Source organism: Mytilus trossulus, chromosome 8, assembly GCF_036588685.1.
Source record: "Mytilus trossulus isolate FHL-02 chromosome 8, PNRI_Mtr1.1.1.hap1, whole genome shotgun sequence".
NCBI classification, from domain to species: domain Eukaryota; kingdom Metazoa; phylum Mollusca; class Bivalvia; order Mytilida; family Mytilidae; genus Mytilus; species Mytilus trossulus.
Genome location: NC_086380.1, coordinates 44,926,725 through 44,947,959, shown reverse-complemented (window position 1 = coordinate 44,947,959; position 21,235 = coordinate 44,926,725). Strand labels below are relative to the sequence as shown.

General features: G+C 31.5%; 2 protein-coding genes across 2 annotated transcripts; both read left to right on the top strand.

Annotated features, from left to right (window-relative positions):
* Positions 1–803: 803 nt before the first annotated feature.
* On the top strand, positions 804–8,218 carry LOC134727702 (uncharacterized). Its single transcript, XM_063592084.1, has 5 exons — positions 804–854; positions 1,659–2,109; positions 2,731–2,804; positions 3,544–3,640; positions 6,416–8,218. The coding sequence occupies exons 1-5, from the start codon at positions 804–806 to the stop codon at positions 8,182–8,184; spliced, it is 2,442 nt and encodes an 813-aa protein (XP_063448154.1). The 3' UTR covers positions 8,185–8,218.
* A 114-nt stretch (positions 8,219–8,332) lies between these two features.
* On the top strand, positions 8,333–14,161 carry LOC134727701 (ankyrin repeat domain-containing protein 31-like). Its single transcript, XM_063592083.1, has 6 exons — positions 8,333–8,338; positions 9,082–9,177; positions 12,310–12,429; positions 12,724–12,867; positions 13,767–13,833; positions 14,100–14,161. Exons 1-6 carry the CDS (start codon positions 8,333–8,335, stop codon positions 14,159–14,161), a joined length of 495 nt encoding a protein of 164 aa, XP_063448153.1.
* Positions 14,162–21,235: the final 7,074 nt, after the last annotated feature.

Below are 21,235 nucleotides of genomic sequence, written 5' to 3'. Positions count from 1 at the left end.
TTACATTTGTAATAATAAAAGCTTAAAGAATAAACATAAATTATGCCTGATAAAATTTAATTTCTTAAATCAAATAATTTTTCTAATGTTTTTCTGAAACCATCATCAAGAATTCACTCTGTTAAGGTATATACTGCATTTAGAAGCACTTCTGAGTTTGTTTGTGTGGCTTTTGAGTGACTTATTCCATTTAAAAAGTGTTAAAAATTATTTCATGTTTTACTGAATACAGGAAATTTTAGATATTACTTAAAAAATATGGAACAAAATCCCAAGAAAAGCTGAAAAAAATCTCTGTGCATTATAATTTTGAGTTCAAGTTAATTACATGCACAGTGTTATACTGTAAATCTAGAAATTATTAGGTGTTTTTATTATTGTGAAAAATGTGACAGGGTTTTAATCGCAATAATTTAAATGCCCATTATGAAATTTTTGTATGAATTAAAAAGCAAACAGAAATTAAATCACTTTTTAGTCTTAAATGATAAAATTGCAATAATAAATGCAGACAATAATTTCTGAATTTTGAAAAATATTTATATGTGTTTCAGCAGAAATTTGTTCTCCAATCATACCTATAGCAACTACTTTTTTGAGGAATATCAAATGTGCCAGTCTGAAGAATGTGGTAAGAATACTCTTAGATATATTCAAACTATAATCAGTCTTCAAACTAGGATTTCAAAAGGCCAGGGCGCCAATCCTGAACACAGCATTAAACATGTAAAATAATATATGAAAAGGGCATGTTTTAATTAAGATATTACATGTATTCAAACATAGTCTGTTTAATGCTTTTCATGGAAGGATGTCCAGTGTCGAGTATTTCATGGATATCAGGACAAAAACATGTATGTTAATGTTGCATGCATGTTATCCATGCTTTGTACTAGACAAACCAGCTCAGACAAACAGTGTTTGGTCTTAAATGGTAATTAATAAAGTAATCAGCAGCTTGCATAAAAGTATTTGTTAATTTGTCAGATTGATCCACTTTCATGATGTCAGAAATTCAAGCAACAGCAATATTATAAATTCAGAAATTATTTGGAGGTTTTTGTTAATTTGGACTGGGTGAGTATTGCAATAACAAGAACTCACATTCTGATTATCCTAAATATATACCTGTTTGCACTTTTTTTTATATCGGAATAGCTGAAATAGCAATTTTATTCATTATACCCCCACTTTATACCCCCGCTTTAAAAAAGGGGGGGGTATACTGTTTTACCTCTGTCTGTCCTTCCGTCAGTCTGTCAGTCATTCCGTCCATCCCATGAATATTTTTCGTCGCATTTTTTCAGATTGATCACTTGACAACTTTCTGTTTACCGAACACTTGTTACTATGATTTTACACATGATAGCCAAGTTGAAAATTTTCGTCACATTTTTCTCAGAAACTACAATACAAGGATTTCTGAAATTTGGTTTCAGGATTTATATAAGTCAGCTATACTGTGTGATGTGTTTTCAGATTCATCACTCTACAACTTCCTGTTTACCGAACACTTGCATATTTTTACACTATTAATATTATCCACTTGCAGCGGGGGTATCATCAGTGAGCAGTGGCTCGCAGTTTCACTTGTTTGTAAAACATTGAAATAATAAAATGCACAATAAATTGTGAATTTTCAGTAAATTCTCTTACAGGAGCTTGAGGAAGATAATGCTTCTAATGCAAGCTCAGCCTCTCAGTCATTGCTTACAACAAACAACAGAAGCAACACATTAAATTTTTCTGTAATACCATTTAATGAAAAGGTAGATGAATGGACAGATATTCTAGTTGATAGAAGAAAAAACTTAAATGGAAACAAAGATATGGAATCTAACTCGTCAGACGATGGCTGTTCAAAGGAAATTAATGATAGGAATGATCCCGTAGATGATAATATCCAACAGTCTGATGGAAAGAAAACAAAACTTATTTCACAGGAGTCCTTTGATGGGAGGAGTGTCAGCCTTATACCAAACAGTCCAGTTGGAGCTCATAGTCCAGATAGAGTGAGGGAAAGTCCTGGGATCATTACTGAGTCACAGGAAACATGTATGCCGGGTTTAGAAACACAGATGAACCAGTGTGAAGTTAACCTGCATCAAGGTATCTTTCAGGAGTTTAGACTAGTATATTATGCTCAATATATATGGACAGTTTATTTACTGTATGGCATTTGTTCAAACTGGTTCTTTTTGTAAATATCCTCATCTTGGCCTGTATTCAATGTTTTATTTTTGGATAATGCTTATAATCTTGATTTCAATTCATATCAAGATAAGAAAATGCAAACTAAAATGTACAAAGGACTATTTAATAGATTAACAAAATGCATCAAGGTTGATTGTTCTTTACTTATAATCATTCAGTGGCAAATATTTCATGCATTTTTAGTCTGTTCTCTCAATTTCAATATAAAAAAGTTAACACAATGAGCATCATAGCAAAATGATTCCCATACAATCTGACTAAGGTGTGAAATCTTCCCAAATAAGCATTGAAAGGACCATGATAAATTCCTTGTATTTAAAAATGTTATTTTCCAGCTTTCCAGCTTTAACCATTTTGAGTTATGTCCCCTCACATAGAAATTTCCCACTCAGAGTTAATTCTTTTTTTGTTTATTTAGTTTGAGCATTGCTATATTTCTGTGAAATTTGGACACATCTGTTAATTGTTCCCATTACCTTTTTTTTGTTTAGATTTACAAAATATATTTTATTTCAGGAAATCTAGTTGCCTCTCAGTCAACATCAAGTATATCATCTCTAGGAGACATCAATGACAGTAATGATAACAATGTTAGTACTATTCTGGATAATTAGTGTGTCTGAACTACATTTAATGAATGGCTATTATTTATTTTGAATTTATTGAACCATAAAACTAATTTTTGACTCTTCACATTGAATAATCCGCGAAGCGGATTATGTAAAATGTGAAGAGTCAAAAATTAGTTTTATGGTTCAATGAAATCAAAATAAATTATTGCCATTCATTATAAATAAATTTCTATTAAAAATAAGTTTCAAAGAACTTTTTATATCATTCGTATTAACATTAATAACGTACACACATGTTGGCGTATGAATACACAACGTCAGAGTGGGCGTGTCGCCATTAAAATTGACAACATTGAAAATAAAACTAATAATTTAAACCAATCAGAAGACAGTAAATACACCAAATTTATTTATTCGTCTTTATTATACAACATTTTTAGGGTGTATATATATAAAAAAGAAGATGACATCATGTGGTAAGATATTTATACCCTTTTAGCCTACTTGGTCTCCATGTGTTTGGACTACATATGACTTTTGAAAACAATGGATTTAGATGGCACCTTTAAGCTTACTTGGACTTGTAAATATAAATGCAAATAAATTAATATTTGGGAAGTATTGGAAAATTTACTGTTTAAAACTAATCCTTATGTTATCTCATAATAAAAAACTTTTTGTTAACTTGGAGGGTTAAGGTTTTATTGTTTGGCAAATGTTAAAGCATATATTATGTACATGTCCATCTCTTTTTCAGTACAAGAAAAAAGAAGAAGACATTTTGTGTAAAATTGAAAAAATGCAGAATAAAATTCAAAACAAATTATCCTGTGTTTCAAGAACATCTGCACAAGGTACCAGAATGATTAAATATTGTCAATTCAGAAATAATGGCATGCAATTATTATCTATTGAGATTGTTGATAAACATAATTGTGAGATTATGTATGATACAGAAAATGTTACTTAAATATGGACCATAATTTGGTATTCGGCCTTTGGTTTCTTTTTGTATCCTTTTTTATAAGTTCTAAAATTTTAACTTTTATTTTGTGGGTTGTGTTGGTGTTAGAATAGTATGAATGGAACAATTGAGTTTTTCGTGAAAAAAAAAAATTAATACATTTTGATTCACCGTTTACGTGACATGAAACCAAACAGGAAACCAATCTTTATTTTCTTTATTTTGCACAATATAATTCAAAAGGCATAAATAAGCACCATTACTAGTGTTACTTGCTTCATGTTAATATTTAAAATCTATTTTCAATATTATATTAAAGTTTTTTTTAAACCTGACAGGAAACCATAAGAAACCGAAAGCATTTTTTTAGTTTTATTTTATTGCAAAATCTGCTTAAAATAATCTGAACAGTATACTTTTTCTTAAAATCCATCTTAAATGTAACAGTATTATAAAACTCCTAAATATGTGCTTGTTTTGAAAACAATTAGTACAATTTATTCAGAATTTTCCATATTTTCTCCATTGATACAGGATACCATAATCGTTGTATCTTGATGTTTAAAAAAATGTATTTATATTTGGTTTTGATATTCCAGTTATATACAATTTATTCCAAATCATTGGCAATGTAACATTCTTTAAATCCAGTAAAGAAAAAACCTTTTAACTTGGAATTAAAATCTTTAAAATAGGCACAATGTGATACTTGTGACCTGTACACCATCTACATGGTTTCCACATTTTAACCTACTTTAGTGGGCTTAAATCAATAAAGTACTTCCTTTCAAGTCATGCATGGTAAAAGTTTACTTCTCCTTTGACAAGTTTATTGCGTTTCTGATAAGTGTTTGCAGAACATGAATAAAAAATATTAATTAAAAACTGTGACAGGATTCCAACTTTGTACATTCTAAGTGTAACGGTATATTAACATTTATTTGTTATTAAATTATATTTATTCACCTAAAATATCCAGTAATATTTACTGCTGAAGTTAAATCAATCCAACGAGCATTGGTACAATGATAAGAGACGTAATTTCGATTGATTTTTCCAAGGACTCTTCACGTCATTATCGGGAAACGAAGTGTGTTCTAACGTCTGTCAAATATGAAATCGATTTTGTCAAGTCATTGGGCATTTATTTTCACACAGGATCGTATGTAACATTATGCACATTGGAAAAATAACAGACCACCGGCGCAATCTCTTTGACAATTGTATTTTCCTCTTTTAAACAAGACGAAACAAGCCTACAGATTATGTTTGCTAACATCTCGTTGGAAACAAAAACAATGTTTAGACCTAGTATTTCGTACATCCGGCCGTAATGGCGTTATCACATGTTAGTCACGTGTTTCACGTATGACCGGAAATGGTTAGAACTTAAGGACAAAAACAATTTAAATAAATAACTGGACTTCTGTTTCGTGTGAAATGTAACACATAACGACAACGTAATTTTCTTACTTAATTATTACGAAGATCAAAACAAGAATATAAATCATCTCGGATTTACCTGTTTGAACATCTCGCGAGAGTTCATATTTGCATATTGTTTTTAAGAATTCTATTACAACAAAGCAGATTACATCATCTAAAAATTGCGTTACGAAATCGGACTCAAAAATCACGCCACTGTTCTTACATCTGCTAAATAAATACTTATAGTTCTCGGCATTTTCTTCTCACTATTCTTATTGGTCGATGTTCTTTGTTATTTGAAAGCAAAAGTTACGAATTTGCCGGTGACGATTATCTATAAATCCGTCAGCGTTATGCTCTTCGGAAGCAATAAGTAACGCGAGAAACGACACAAAAATACGGTTGTAGAATCTTTGAAATTCGTATATTTTAATTTTTTTTCTAGGGAAGAGTAGCATACACTTGTATGTTGATAAATTAATGGCATCTTTAGATGTAGTGGCAACTTTTCTTACAGTAATTCACATTTTATCACTTTTCTATAGTTATAGGAAACGGAGCCCAATAGCAAATTATGGTCCATATAATGCTTTCAAAATTCAAAATGAGAGTTTATTTTTGCTAAGCATCTCGTTTTTTTCATATAGATTAAACCATTGGTTTTCCTGTTTGAATGGTTTTACACTAGTAATTTTGGGGCCTTTTATAGCTTGTTGTTCGGTGTGAGCTAAGGCTCCGTGTTGAAGGCAGTAAATTGACCTATAACGGTTTACTTTTCTTAAATTGTTATTTGGATGGAGAGTTTTCTCATTGGCACTTACACCACATCTTCCTATATCTATATATCCCTTTACAATTTTTGGCAATAATTTCTGAATTTACAGTAAACAGGTACAGGTTTTAGTTTTTGTCACTAACTTTCATTTTGTTTCTTTACTTTTCTTTCCATGGTAAGTTTAAAAGGGGGTGGTATTTTTGTTGATATCATATTTCATGGTTTTGCTTAATTATTCATACAAGACTATTGAAATTTTATTCTTCATGAAGAATTAAAATTATTGGTTCACCTTAAGTTGATATCAGAGTTTCTCCTAGAGTTCAAAGTGTTATTTTTTCGCTGTATAATTGACCCTGCTTCAACTTCTATGAATGTTTGATATTTTGTCATAAAGGTGCTTTTCCACATCCTTTTGTCCCCTTGGATTCATGCCTTGATATTAACTTTTGTCTCTTTCAGATACTGATATAATACAGCAAAAACTCCATGCTATCAAAAGTATGCTAATCAGGATAGCAGAAAGACATAAAGTGGAAAGAAACAAAATAACAATTGACATTAAAAGAAGTGGAAAATTAAAAAGTGAAAAAATTGCATTAAAACATAGCTTACAAGAACTGAGTGTTAGACAAGAATCACTATTCAAACTTTTTCAGAAGCATAAAGAAATAACTAGATTGATAAAAAAGGATCCAAATTTTAAGGAGAGCTTTGGTGTTGTGCAAAAAACTGCAGATAAAAGCTGCAGGGAAAAGGTAAAAAAGATGGTTGGTGGTTTGAACAAAAATATTGCAAAATCAGTAGGAAATGGAAACAAGAAATTTGTAGAGGAGAAGAATGTCAACAACCCAGCTCAGAAATCACAGAATGACCAAGGTGCTGTAAATATTGGACCTTTAACAGAGGATCCTTACTATACCATAAGCTTTAATGGGACAAGAGAACTATATTGTGAGATTGAAGATAATAGGACTAATGGAAATGTGACGCAGTCAAGACATAATGAAGATTTGGATATGGATGTAAGAGACGAAGAGAGAGATGGAATAGAAAGTAGTTTGAAGAGAACAGGACTTAATGTAACAAGCATACCCATGCTTAAGAGTTCTATGTACAATATGAAGCAAGCTATGCCCGAACAAATTAAGATTGGGAGAGAAGCTCAGCAGGTAGAAATACAGGATCAGCCCTGCATTGAATCTGATTTACAAATAAGCCAGCAGAAGTTTTTATATGATGGGAACTTTAATCAATGCTGTCCAGTCAAGCAATATTTATTAAAACAACCAGTCCAGCATTTGTCAGTCTTGCAGAATGAGAATGCTGAAAAACCAAGTTTTGGTGGTGATAATTTCAAAAGTAAACAAGTACAAAAAGTTACTGTAGCACCACCAGCCTCACCTATTGATTTATCACAAAACACAGATTCAAATGAAAGCTTGTCATTATTGGTGAGACCAGATGTTACACAGAAAAATACCTTATCTTTTCTATCCGTGCCATTCAGCTCAGTTTCATTTAAAGGGCCAGAAGTCATAGAAATAGAAAATGATATTGACATGGGTGTAGAAGTAAACAATACCAAAGGGGATGCTACAGAGGACATGGGAAGATTTCAAGGTCAAGGTGTCAGAAATAAAGAAAAGAATAATCGGGTAAATACAGTAGGCAAACAAACAAATACAGAGATGGAAGATGTTGGAGCTCCTAATATCAGAAACTCATACTCTGATAGTAGGATAAACCCTGGAAGGATCATAACCAACAATGTGATTGATAAAGAAAGAGATCACCCAATGACATCTGGAGGAGTTAGAGATGCAGAGGTGGGAAGAAAGATGAACACAGGAAGGGTTATAATACCAAAACTCACATACAGTCAAGGAAATGAAATATTCAATAAAATTAAAAGGAAACGTGAAATGGCTTTTGTGGGAAAGAAAATTACAACTGCTGGAGGAAAAAAAATAAGACCAACTACACCCAATGGAAATCACAGAAGTACAGACAACCAAAACTTCCATGGAGGTCTTACTTACAGTTGCAACAGAATGAGAGACGGTGGGAAGACACACAACGAAATGATGAGAAAAGTAATTGACAAGGCTATGAAGACCATCAGTGAGAAGCCATCAGGGGCCAAACCTGCATTTGTTGATGTAAATAGCACACAGTTAGAACAGGCAAGACTTCACAGGGCAGAACAGAACACGGTAACTAATAATTAAACAAATACAATTAAGATTAAAAATGAATAGGAATACTAACAGTTAAAAGGGAAAACATCTTAAGGTTATCATGGTTTTTAAAGATGGATGAGTGCCCATACCTATTATGCAAAGATTTAATTTATATTAAATATTTATATTTTAGAAAATGAGTGTATGAAATAAACATGCAGAGGCTTCTGTAGATTGAACATCAACAAATTTTTTTTTGTATGTTCCACCTTTTTTCTCTGCTTGAAGGTTCCTTTCTTTTTATGAATAGGGTAAAGAGGATTAGTCAAAGTTCAAGGTAGCTATCACTGAAAATATATTTATTTGAACACAAGCTTAATTTTAAGGATTTCCCTTTTTTAATTGGAACAAAACTTTAAATGATGGAATGTAAAGGAAAGAAAGGAAGCCTTTTTTATTTTGGAGGTAGACTTGCTGGATTTTAATAAAACTTAAGCAATAAATTAATAACTTGAAAGGAGGAACTGTTTGGATTTTCAAGACAGCAAGTCAAAGGTCAAGGTCAAAGTAATAAGTGTCAAAATTACTATTCATAGTATCAAACTCCTTATAGAATATTTATTTCTTGATTTGAAAAAGAGAAATTCTATGAAACCTTTTGATTTTATCAAAAATATTTTGTTCAAGTTTAAAAGTAAAGATAATTTATTTTTAAATCATGTAGATGTATCCATGCAAAATAATTTGTGATGATTCCACTGATTTTGGTTAAGAGCTTCAACTTGATCATGATGATATAAGGTGATATTTGCCATAAATTTCTTTTATTGATTTAATTTAAAGAAAGGATTAGTATATTACTCTACAAATCCTTAATTAAAGAGGGTACCTATAATGGCATTCTTTGTTGCAGATATGTAGCTTTTAATTTCCACATTATTTCAGACCCCACCATTGAGTCCAAGAGAAGGATACAATGATATATCTCCAAGCGTTGCCTCATTTGCCACTTTCAGATCAGCTGTTACTGAACATTTTCCAGTAATAAAACCATCTGCACAGGTTGAGTATTTTACTTATTTTGGTTGATACTTGATGGTTTCAACAATCTGCCAACAAGCCCATGTAAAATGTGTGGTTTATTTAAATACTTTATATCTGTATGATATCTGTAAATTCCATAAATACTATAGCTATATATAGCTAGTATTACATAAATGATAATGTATCCACAATTCATCATAAGTCTTAATTTTTGATCATTTACAAAGAGGTTAATCTGAAAAAGTGCTTTTATTATTAGCTCACCTGGCCTAAAAGGCCATGTAAGCTTTTCTCATCACTTGGCGTCCGTCGTCGTCGTCGTCTGTCGTCGTTAACAATTTTTCAAACATCTTCTCCTCTGAAACTACTGAATGGATTTGAATAAAACTTAGCATGATTGTTCCTTAGTATATGTGCGCTTCGATTTTTGATCCGTCAAAAATCATGGCCGCCGTTACTTAAAATAGAACATAGGGGTCAAATGCAGTTTTTGGCTTATATCTCAAAAACGAAAGCATTTAGAGCAAATCTGACATGGGGTAAATTTGTTCATTAGGTCAATATCTATCAGCCCTGAAATTTTCAGATGAATCAAACAACCAACTGCTGGGTTGCTGCCACTTAATTGGTAATTTTAAGGAAATTTTGCAGTTTTTGGTCATTATCTTGAATATTATTATAGATAAAGATAAACTGTAAACAGCAAAAATTATCAGCAAAGTAAGATCTACAAATAAGTTAATATGACCAAAATTGTCAATTGACCCCTTAAGGGGTTATTGTCCTTTAATGACAATTTTTCACAATTTGTTCATCATATTTGCTAACTTTAAAAAATCTTCTCCTCTGAAACTACTGAATGGATTTGGTTAAAACTTAGCATGATTGTTCCTTAGATTATCCTGCACAAAGTGTGTGCTTTGATTTTTGATCCGTCAAAAAACATGGCCGCCGTTACTTAAAATAGAACATAGGGGTCAAATGCAGTTTTTGGCTTATATCTCAAAAACGAAAGCATTTAGAGCAAATCTGACAGGGGTAAAAATGATCATTCGGTCAACATTTATCAGCCCTGAAATTTTCAGATGAATCAAACAACCAACTGATGGGTTGCTGCCACTTAATTGGTAATTTTAAGGAAATTTTGCAGTTTTTGGTCATTATCTTGAATATTATTATATATAAAGATAAACTGTAAACAGCAAAAATGATCAGCAAAGTAAGATCTACAAATAAGTTGATATGACCAAAATTGTCAATTGACCCCTTAAGGGGTTATTGTCCTTTAATGACAATTTTTCACAATTTGTTCATCATATTTGCTAACTTAAAAAATCTTCTCCTCTAAAACTACTCAACTAAATTCAACCAAACTTTAACTGAATGATCAGTAGGGTGTATAAAATAAAGTTTGTGCTTTATTTTTTATTTGGTCAAAAAACATTGCCGTCATGGCTAAAAATAGATCACAGGGTAAAATGCAGTTTTTGGCTTATATCTCAAAAACTACAGCATTTAGAGCAAATAAGACAAGATGTTAAAGTATTTATTAGGTCAAGGTCTACCTGTCCTGTAATTTTCAGCCGAATTGGGTAACTGGTTTTTCAGGTATAATGCCCCTGAATTGATGATTTTAAAGAAATTTTGCCGTTTTTGGTTATTATCTTGAATACTATTATAGATACAGATAAACTGTTAATAGCAAAAATGTTAAGCAAAGAAAGATCTACAAATAAGTCAATTTGACCAAAATTGTCAATTGACCCCTTAAGGAGTAATTGCCCTTTAAAGACTTTTTTCACAATTTGTTCATCATGTTGACTTACTTTTAAAAATCTTCTCCTTTGAAACTGCTGTATCAATTTCAGCCAAACTGAGCCTAAATGAGTTTCAAAGTATCTAGTATAAATTTTATATTTCATTTCCTTGTATGTCAAGAAACATAGCTCCTATGGCTAAAATAGAACAAAGGAGAAAATGATTTTTTTTTTGCTTTTGAAGAAAATAGGACGATTCGAAGAACATTTAAATAAATTGAAAAGCCAAAATAATCATTGATGAGAGATTTAACCCAAAAAATTAAGGTGAGCGATTCAGGCTCTTGAGAGCCTCTTGTTAAGCAAATTCAGAATATTTGGCTTGTAATTTGTATGAGAATTTTAAATCAAACTTGAATTGGACAGAGCAAACATCTGCAATGATTGGGAGTATAATGTACTTCATTGTCATTTTGCTTAGTTTCTTCTGTAACCTAGCTAGTCTTACATCTGACTCAGACTTTTTTATACTGAGTTTTACTATCCATATTGCTGTGTGTTAGTTTATATTCTACATGGGCTGGATTATTTTTCAATCCTATATTAAAACATATCTAAAATGCATTGAATATAGCTATATAAAGTGTCTATTAAATCAACAATACATGTACAAATTTGTTAGATGGAGTTGTTTCTCTTATATCTACGACATCAATACAAATATCTTTAAAGTCTCTTTAATTTGCAAATACTGATCAATTGTATTGATAAGAAATTTATGTCAAACAAAAACAAAATACATTCTTGTCTCTATAGTAACTACCCTAAAGCTCAAGTGAATTTTGTTATTTTCATCTGTCCATTGCGGACACGACCAAAACTTCTAAATAGACCTATTATTGTGCCCACCACATGTAGGGGACATTTCTTTTTTTTTATTATCTATTATACCATAAGCCTTGCACATAAAGTTCAATAATGTAAGCAAATAAACATTCCTTTTCTAAACATTTCTACAAAATAAAAGAATAAAAAATCAAAATTGGACATGTGGGTAAAGAAAATCCAGCTATAGTGTACATTACTATAATTTCTGTGAATTCAGATTTTTTTTGGTGCACTTAATATTGAGATTGTTGAACAAGAAAAAATGAGGATAAACAATTGTAGGAAATTAATGCATGACAAAAATTTAAAGGGTGAGGTTATATTATTTGTGAAACCTGTTTCTTCGCACTTATGAAAATAATTGTAAAAAATTACTGAAACGATAAGTGAGAATCATGCCGTTTTGTTCTGTGATTTGATAATGAAATAGTAGAACTCTATAATTTATGACAATTCAATTGAATTATTACAGTTCTTTTTTCAGCATGTTCAGGCGCCAGATCCCCAGGATATGTTTAATGGATTAAAGTACCCACCACTTCATCTGCTGATTAACAAAGGATTTATTAAACCTGGAAGGAATATTCTGACTGCTAATGCAAAGGTAAAATTTATATTCTGTAGGTTCAGATTTATATTTATTTATGTATGTATTTGTACGGCATTTCAGGATACTGTTGGCTAAATGTAGTGGTTGGTACAATTTGGAACTGTGAACTACTAAGTTGCAAAACTATATACTGGTATTGCTTTTAGCAAAATTCTGGATCTGTTTAGAAAATTTAGTTAATAGTATTTTTGAAGTTAAAGGAGAAGTCATAGAACCATGTTCTACTGATTAAAGTGTTTAAGCAATTAGGAGAGATTGTTACTTTATTTTGTTGGAAATATGTTTCAGGGTAAAGAATTCAAATCCTCACTTACTGAAGATGGAAACATAGAGAGCTTAGGTGGAGAATTGTTCCAGACACCAGTTAAATGGTTAGCAGCTATTCTTGGTAAACCAGTTCCTGATGTAAAGAAAAGTCAAGCTTACAAACAGGTATTCAATATTTATAACTGTTACTGTGGATACATTATAATTTGTGGGATACCAGTTTTCATGGGTTCATCAAAGAACAAAAGTACTGCAGGATTGTATGCTAACTTTTGCAAAACGAGGAAATCAAAATTAATGTGTATGAAAATATGCATTTTTTTGTGAATTTGTGAAACTTGGTACCCACGAAAATTAACGAATCAGCAGTAACCTACATGTCCTTTGAATTGATAGGTTACCATTTTCTATTCTTGAGGCAATAATGGTTCATGTAAATTCTCTTGACTCTGAACCCAAAGTGGTCAAGCTTAGAACTATCAAAGAATATTGCTAAATACAAACATTCAATTGATATTATAGGTTAATAATAGCTGCTCTAGTGAAGGCATAAATTTTCCTGAATCTAAATGAATTCTTGTTTAATCTAATTATTTGATGTATGAATGTAAAGAGACATTGGTTAATTATATGTCAATAGCAACCCATCAACTTAATTCAATAATTGAACAAAAATGAAACAGAACAATAGATAAACCTGCTGTCTTTTAAAATGATAAAAATATGTTCATGCACCTTTCCAAGTCATACATATGTGTATAATGAATGAAGGGTATAAAAAAGAATATGTTTGTTTGCCCTCACCCTTCACACCCAGAAAAAAGCTGCCTACTCAGAATCTTTAAAAAAAAAATCAGCTAAAGGCATGAAGAATATCTGACTCTTCAATTTCTCTTTTCTAAAAAAAAGAAAATGTCTACAAACCTAACTACACACTTGTCTCTTCCTTGGGGTTGGGTTTGGGCAAACCAAAATATTTTTAAGTGTGATCCAATATAACTGACAATCAGACATACTTGTTATTGGTTCCTGTACCATAAGATTTTAAATTGATTTTTTTACAGGTTCATTATAGAGGGATGTCATTGATAAGTATCTTAAAAGAACCCACCTTAGTATTACATGATGAAGGTAGGCATATGACATAGAAAATATTGAATTCCTTCCTTATCTTACTAGGGGTAAAACCTGTTTTATTGAAACAATATAGCAAGATATAATACAGCCTCTATTATAACTACATGATCAATTATATGTTGGAGATGATAGAACCTCTTAAAAATACTGCTTTAAATTTCCAAATAAAGTGAAATATTGCTTAGATTTGGATGATTCTTTGCTAGAAAAAAATGTCTATTATGGTAAATTATAGAATTTTTTTTATGCCCCCTTTTTAGTGGAGGGAGCATTGCATGAGCTTTATCCTAATTCGTCTGTATGGCAACATAACATGACATGAATACAGCACAAATAAATACAAGAACACCCAGGACAGAGAAAAACATAAATAAATAATTACATTAGATGTATGTTTCACTATAATACGTTATTCTGATGGCTAACTGCACATCAAGTGTTTATATAGATTAGACCGTTGGTTTTCCCGTTTGAATGGTTTTACACTAGTAATTTTGGGGCCCTTTATAGCTTGTTGTTCGGTGTGAGCCAAGGCTCCGTGTTGAAGGCCGTACTTTAACCTATAATGGTTTAATTTTTAAATTGTTATTTGGATGGAGAGTTGTCTCATTGGCACTCACACCACATCTTCCTATATCTAATTATTCCTTAAGCAATTGCATTACTCAATAAAACTTATCATTCATGATAACACGTGGTCCCACAATAAAGTGCACAGGTGAATTAAAAAAAAATGATTCATGTTTTCATGATCCTAGCTAAACAAACGTAATTATAAGTATTGAATGCTTCTTTTTGTAGCATCATAGGGTTGTAAAAGCGTTGACCATGCTCACATTTTTAGGCAGTTAAGCTGCCTTATGCAAGCACCCTGGATTTGTGGTCTCCCCAATAAATGTTGAAATAAGTGCCATTGTTATCATCTACCTGGCTACTATATTATTTATAACTTATTGGACAGTTTTTTCATACTTTTCATTCTGGATTACAATAAAATATGACCAGAAAAACCTTAAATGATTGTCGATTTTCCCAAAAGTTTTAAAGTTGCAATAGGATGTAGAGCACATTAGAAATCCTTATGTAGTTTATTCTCCCCTGAGCTTTTGGCTAAGATGTCAAAGAACAAATATATGAAATATTTGATCCCCGAAAATCTCTAAAGACAAGTAGTTAAGATTTCCCAAATTGCAAAAGTCGTAGGAATATTGTTTGTTGTCAATACGTTGTCAACTACGTCAGTAGTCTATTAATATAATTTCAACTGATCACGCTGTTGGTGGCAATTTTGAATTAGAAGACGAAATTTTCGTATCTTTTCAATTTGGACACAGGGGTTCAAATTAGCGGTGGTCTGAGGTCTGCTACCTTCCACTTTTGCAGTCAGACTTTCTACTTGGTTAATAGCTACGCCCAACATGCCCGACGGACCTTGAAAGAAAATTTAAAAAAATAACTTTGCAAACATTTTTACCAAAGTTTCCTAATAAACGATCTCAATCTTATTTTCATCATTACTATTCATGACAGCGATGTTCAATTTGTTCAACCGCTAGCTTTATAAAGATAATCACCGACAAATAATGTGTAAATCTGAGTAAAATCGTATCTCACTATCTGTCAAAAACAACATTGAAAACAAAATGCCTGCTGTGAGAAGACAATTACAATATCGAATCCGATTCCAGAAGCGGATAAGGGTAATTCCACTTTTTGGATATCAACTAAAAAAATCCATCTATGCATGGTAAATAAATATAAACACTAGAATTGAAAACCAAAAGATATATGTAAAAGAAAGAAAAAGCAGAAAATATTTTGTACACCAATTTTAATGTCAAAATCCATTACAACGTGACAGCTGGGCACAGTTTTTCTAACAATCTCTATGTTCCTGGTAACAGTATAAATTTTCTTTATCAGTGATAAATGTTGGTAATGCATGTTAGATGCTTTTCAAGTTAAACATATTACTACAATTTCAAGCAGTATTTTTTTCTTCTCAATTTTAATAGGTCAGTTAAAATAGCTGGAAGTTTCCTATATAAAAAAAAGATGTGGTATGATTGCCAATGAGACCTAAACCCTAAGCAGGGATGGGCACAACTACTGACAAATGTAATCGATTAATAATCGATTACAGGAAGGATTTTTGTGCAATCGATTAATAATAGATTACTCAAATTTTAGTATGTAATCGATTACAATCGAGTACTTTATCAAAAGTAATTACATTACTTTTTGATTACTATCAATTACATGCTCAACATTTCACCCAAACAATAACATGAATAAACACAATTATATTGCTCAACATTTGTATAGTGGAAATTAAGAACTTTACCAAATGCATCATTTAAAGCATTGTTTCTAAATTATAAGTTAATAGCTTATTATTCAGATCAAATCTCTTAATGAAGATAAGAAATATTTTTAAAAATCTTGAAACTTTTTACTTTCAACATAAATAAAAGATGACATCGCATTGCAACAATCACTCATCCATAACTAATTGTTTTTCAAAAATTTGCTTTCTTACTGACTTCAGTTAGCTTTTTTGTTTTTATTCTTTAAAAAAAAATGTTTCAGCATAGTTAATTATAATGTTTAAGGAAATATAAGAAAAAATAGAATAATTAATTAGTTCAGCTAATTTTTAAGATAAAAATTTATTTTTATAATGACATGTGCATAATTTAAACCTTTTGTTTGGACAACCACACTAATTACAGATTATTTAACTGCCACTGGAGTACAATTTATAACCTTGGGCTAAATACTGTAAATTTCCATCTTAAGGTGGTACCTAACACTACAGGGAGATAACTCTGTAAAATCAGCTAAACGTTTTAATGACGTTGTGTTGTTAAGGGAATATTAAGCTTCTCACTGATCAAAATTGGTGTTTGTCAAACTGCTATATAACCAGTGTAATTTTTCTGACAAAACGGTTGGTTCAAATTTTTTAAAATATTTATATTTTTGTTAAAGGGTCAAAGTAAATGCATTGTCAAAATATTATGAAAATTAAACGAGCCAAATTAATTTTAGTGAAAGTGTTGGGTACCACCTTAAGTAGCGGCGTTTTGCATTTGCGCCGATCTGCATTTCATTTTTCCGATTTTTTTCTTTCATTTGCGCCGATTTTTGTTTTCATTTGCACCGATTTTTTTTACAGGTAAATTACAGGTGAAATGATACAAGAAGGTGTGGTATGAGTGCCAATGAGACACCTCTCCATCCCAGTAATGTTATTTTCATTTATCATTAAAGACCTCTTCCGTTAGCCAGTTGTACATGTGTTATGAATTGTCCTGTTGTTCTGCTTAAAATCAAGAAGTAAAAAACCTAAGATAAAAAACTTTGTTTATACTAAAATGACGAATTAAAAATATATGTAGCAGCATTCAAATCCATAAAATCGGAATACATTCAAATCATAAATTTGTTCTTGTCTAGTATGTATAGGTAACGCATCTAATGTATTCCTTTCTTATATGATTTCGTCTCTTCTATATTTGGAAAAATTGTCGATAACGAAGGCCATCTTTTCTTTGTCTGGCATACGTACTGGTGGAGGCATTTCTAGAGTTTGCATTTTCTCACAAGTAAGCTATTAAACAAAGAGTTCCAAATGGTTAAGTTGAAATCATCCCTTCTTTAATTTATGGACGCCATCATGAATTGGTTGACCGTTATGGAATATGTACTTGTACGTTGTCTAAGAATTATGACATTTGTCATCAGAAGGAGCGTCAGACAATGTCAAACGTGAAGCAGTCATCCATTTCATTTAGGGGAAGAAACAGTAACCCGAAACATTGGGATAGCCATTTACTAATTGCAATGTCATTTGATTTGTCTTTATACTCTGTGCTCAGCCAATGTAAAAGTATGAACTTACCTGTAACTTACCTGTAAATCCAATTAAGAAAAAATATAAAATCGGTGCAAATGAAAAAATGAAATCGGCGCAAATGAAAGAATGAAAATTTTCCAAATCGGCGCAAATGTCATACGCCCTTAATTAGACATAAGATAATTGAAATAAAAACAAGCTATATTTGTTATTGATTAGAAGACTTTGATCATCTTATTGGGAAAGGCAAGAATGTTGTTAAGATTTGTTGACTTCTCCAATCAAATTATGTACAAAATATATTTATAGTGTCATACATGTATCTATTTCTAAAAATGCATTCCCATTAGTTCATTAATGTTAAAGGATTTTTTATTCTTTTTTAATTCAATTTATATACATGTATATCATAACATTTAAGAAATCAACTGATTATCTATTCTAAGCTTTAATTTCAACTCTGATTGAAAATGATGTTTTCAGGAAATACAATACAAATAAACTTACTACTTTTAAAAATGTAGTACAGAACTTAACAAAAGACAGACACATTTTTTATTTAAGATATATTTTATTATTTCAAATCTATTTTATTATTTTAAAGCTCTTGAATTATTGACAAGCACATACATCCTTTTGTTTTAAAAAGCTAGATATAAAGTAAATTTAGGTAGGGGATCTGGTTGCTCATAATGCAGCTTGAGACAATAGATAGAAATAAGGCAGTTGCTTAACTCTCAAGTATTGTTGATGCATAATATTTTATCTGTACTTCAAAGTGATTACATACATGTTTTCCTCTGAAATAGGTTGCTTTTCAAACTTATTTACTAAAGTAATAGAAATGTAATCGAAAAGTAATCGATGATTACATTCAATTTTTTGCTGTATTCAATTACGATTACATGTAATCGAAAATGTCTTCGATTACAGATTACTGTCGATTACTTGAAAAAATGTAATCAATTACAATCGATTACGATTACAGATTACGATTACCCAATCCCTGACCCTAAGAGACCAAAATGACACAGACAGTAACAACAATAGGTCATAGTACACCCTTCAACAATGATCAAAGCCCATACCGCATAGTCAGCTATAAAAGGCCCCGATAAGACAATGTAAAACAATTCAAATGAGAAAACTAACGGCCCTATTTATATAAAAAATTTAACAAAAAACCAATATGTAACACAAAAACAAATGACAACCACTGAATTACAGGGTCCTGACTTGTGACAGGCACAAATAGTGCAACTATATTATATGATACCTGAATGTAAGCAAATCATATGATATATAGGTGGAGTCCATTGGGCCACTCTACTTCCTCCTGTTTGATAACTTTGAAACGGATGAGATCCCCACCCCTCAACTATATACATTCATGTATGAGACTAAATAACTAATCAAATGAAATATAGGGGAAGTCCCTATAGGGTCACCCACCCCCTCATATTTTAGAACTTGGAAACAGTCGAGATCCCTACCCCTAAACTTTATACATACATGTATGGGACAATATAACTAATCATATTAAATATAGGTGGAGTTCGTGGGGCTGTCACGGAATAGAAGTTCCTTCATAATATAAGTTCCAAATGGAAACAATATTCTGGAATATTATTTCCACTGGAATATATATTACAGTAAATGTTCCTAACGGAATAAATGGTATAGAATATTTGTTCCAACAGGAACAGGTATTATGACATTGTTTATAACAAAAATTTCCATTGGAACTTCTGTTAGGTGGAACAAATATACGTTGACAGGGCCACTCTTCCCCTTCGAGTTGAGAATTTGAAAACGGTTGAGATCCCCAATCTTAAAACATATATTTTCATGTATGGGACAATATTACAAATCAAAGGAATAATAAGGCCTCCTTACCTGTTTGAGAACTTGGAAAAATTCGAGATCATCACCCTTTAACCATATATACTCATGTATAAGACTATATAACAAATCAAACGAAATATAAGGGGAGTCCCTGTGGTCACTCTACCCCTCATGTTTAAGAACTTGGAAAACAGTTGGGATCCCCAACTCTAAAGTAAATGAAATATAGGGGGAGTCCCTGCAGTCACCCCACCCCTCCTGATTGAGAAATTGGAAACAGTCGAGATCCCCACCTTTAAATTAAACCATATATAATCTTGTATGAGAACAAATCAAATGAAATATAGGGAGAGTCCTTAGGGTCACCCTACCCACTCCTGTTTGATAAAATAGAAAAAGATGAGATCCCCACACCTCAACCATATATATTCATGTATTGGACAATATAACATATCAAATGAAATATAGCGGAAGTCTCTAGGGTCCCCCACCCCCTCCTGTTTGAAAACTTGATAACCGTCGAGATCCCCATCCATAAATCATATATATTCATGTATAAGACAATATAAAAAATCAAATGTAAAATAGGGGTAGTCCCTAGGGTCACCCCACACCCTCTTGTGTGTGTTTTGAGAACTTGTAAAAGATTGAAATACCAACACCTAAACCATATTCATTCCTGTTTGTTATTTCAAAAAAGATTTAATGACATACAAGGTCAATCTCATAGGTGACACATATGCATATCACTTTGCTAGACCCTAACACCTGTCATTTTATTCCAAACTTAGACATCATGGCCTTGGGGTGAAGGTGGGAGTCATTTACATTTACTACGGACAGGTCAGTCAGACCTCACCATTGATCCCTGTAGTAGTTAACATTTGTCTGATTTGTGTCTCATAACTTTTGTACTGTACAACACAAACTCAGTTTTTTTTCCAGGGAAGCAAGTCCATTCATACTTTCACAAGCTCGTACTAAAGTCAACTTGAACTACTAACAGTCAACTAATACAAACAAATACGATCAACTAGAAGAACTGCAATCATTGCAAATTTGTACCACTGCTGACTCATGAAAGACTCATGACCATTTGTGGTCATGTGCGTTGCTATTGAAAACCTTGATAAATCTGAATTATTTGCCTTAATGATTAATTCTTTTAATGAACATAAATGTACAATTATATATGAATGTTTTATGTTTGTTCTTTTAAATCTTTAAAAAAAAGTTGGTGAACATTTCCCCAGTTTTCATAATTATGTTTGCCTTGGTTTTTGGTTAACTGCCTACAGTGCTTTCAGTGCTTTAATTTAGAAGGAAGTGCTTCCACGCTTCATACAAAATGTACTTCGGTCAACGCTTTTACACCTCAATAAAGTTTAAAGAGGCATTCAATTCTTAAATAATATAACTGAACATTTCGACATGTTAACCTCAGAATAACAAGAAATACCTCACATTAATTTGGGACAGTACACAAAACAGAGTAATAGAGTTATGAACTGTATGTCACAAGAGTTTATACACTCCTCAAAAAGAGACATCACAGGGAAATTTATAAAAATTTGATATGAATCGAGATTAAGTTTGTATGTTATATGATGTATTTTATAACAATTTAATACAAGAATATTAATATAGAATTGTGAAATATTCAAAATATTCAAAATTACTTTATTGCTTTTC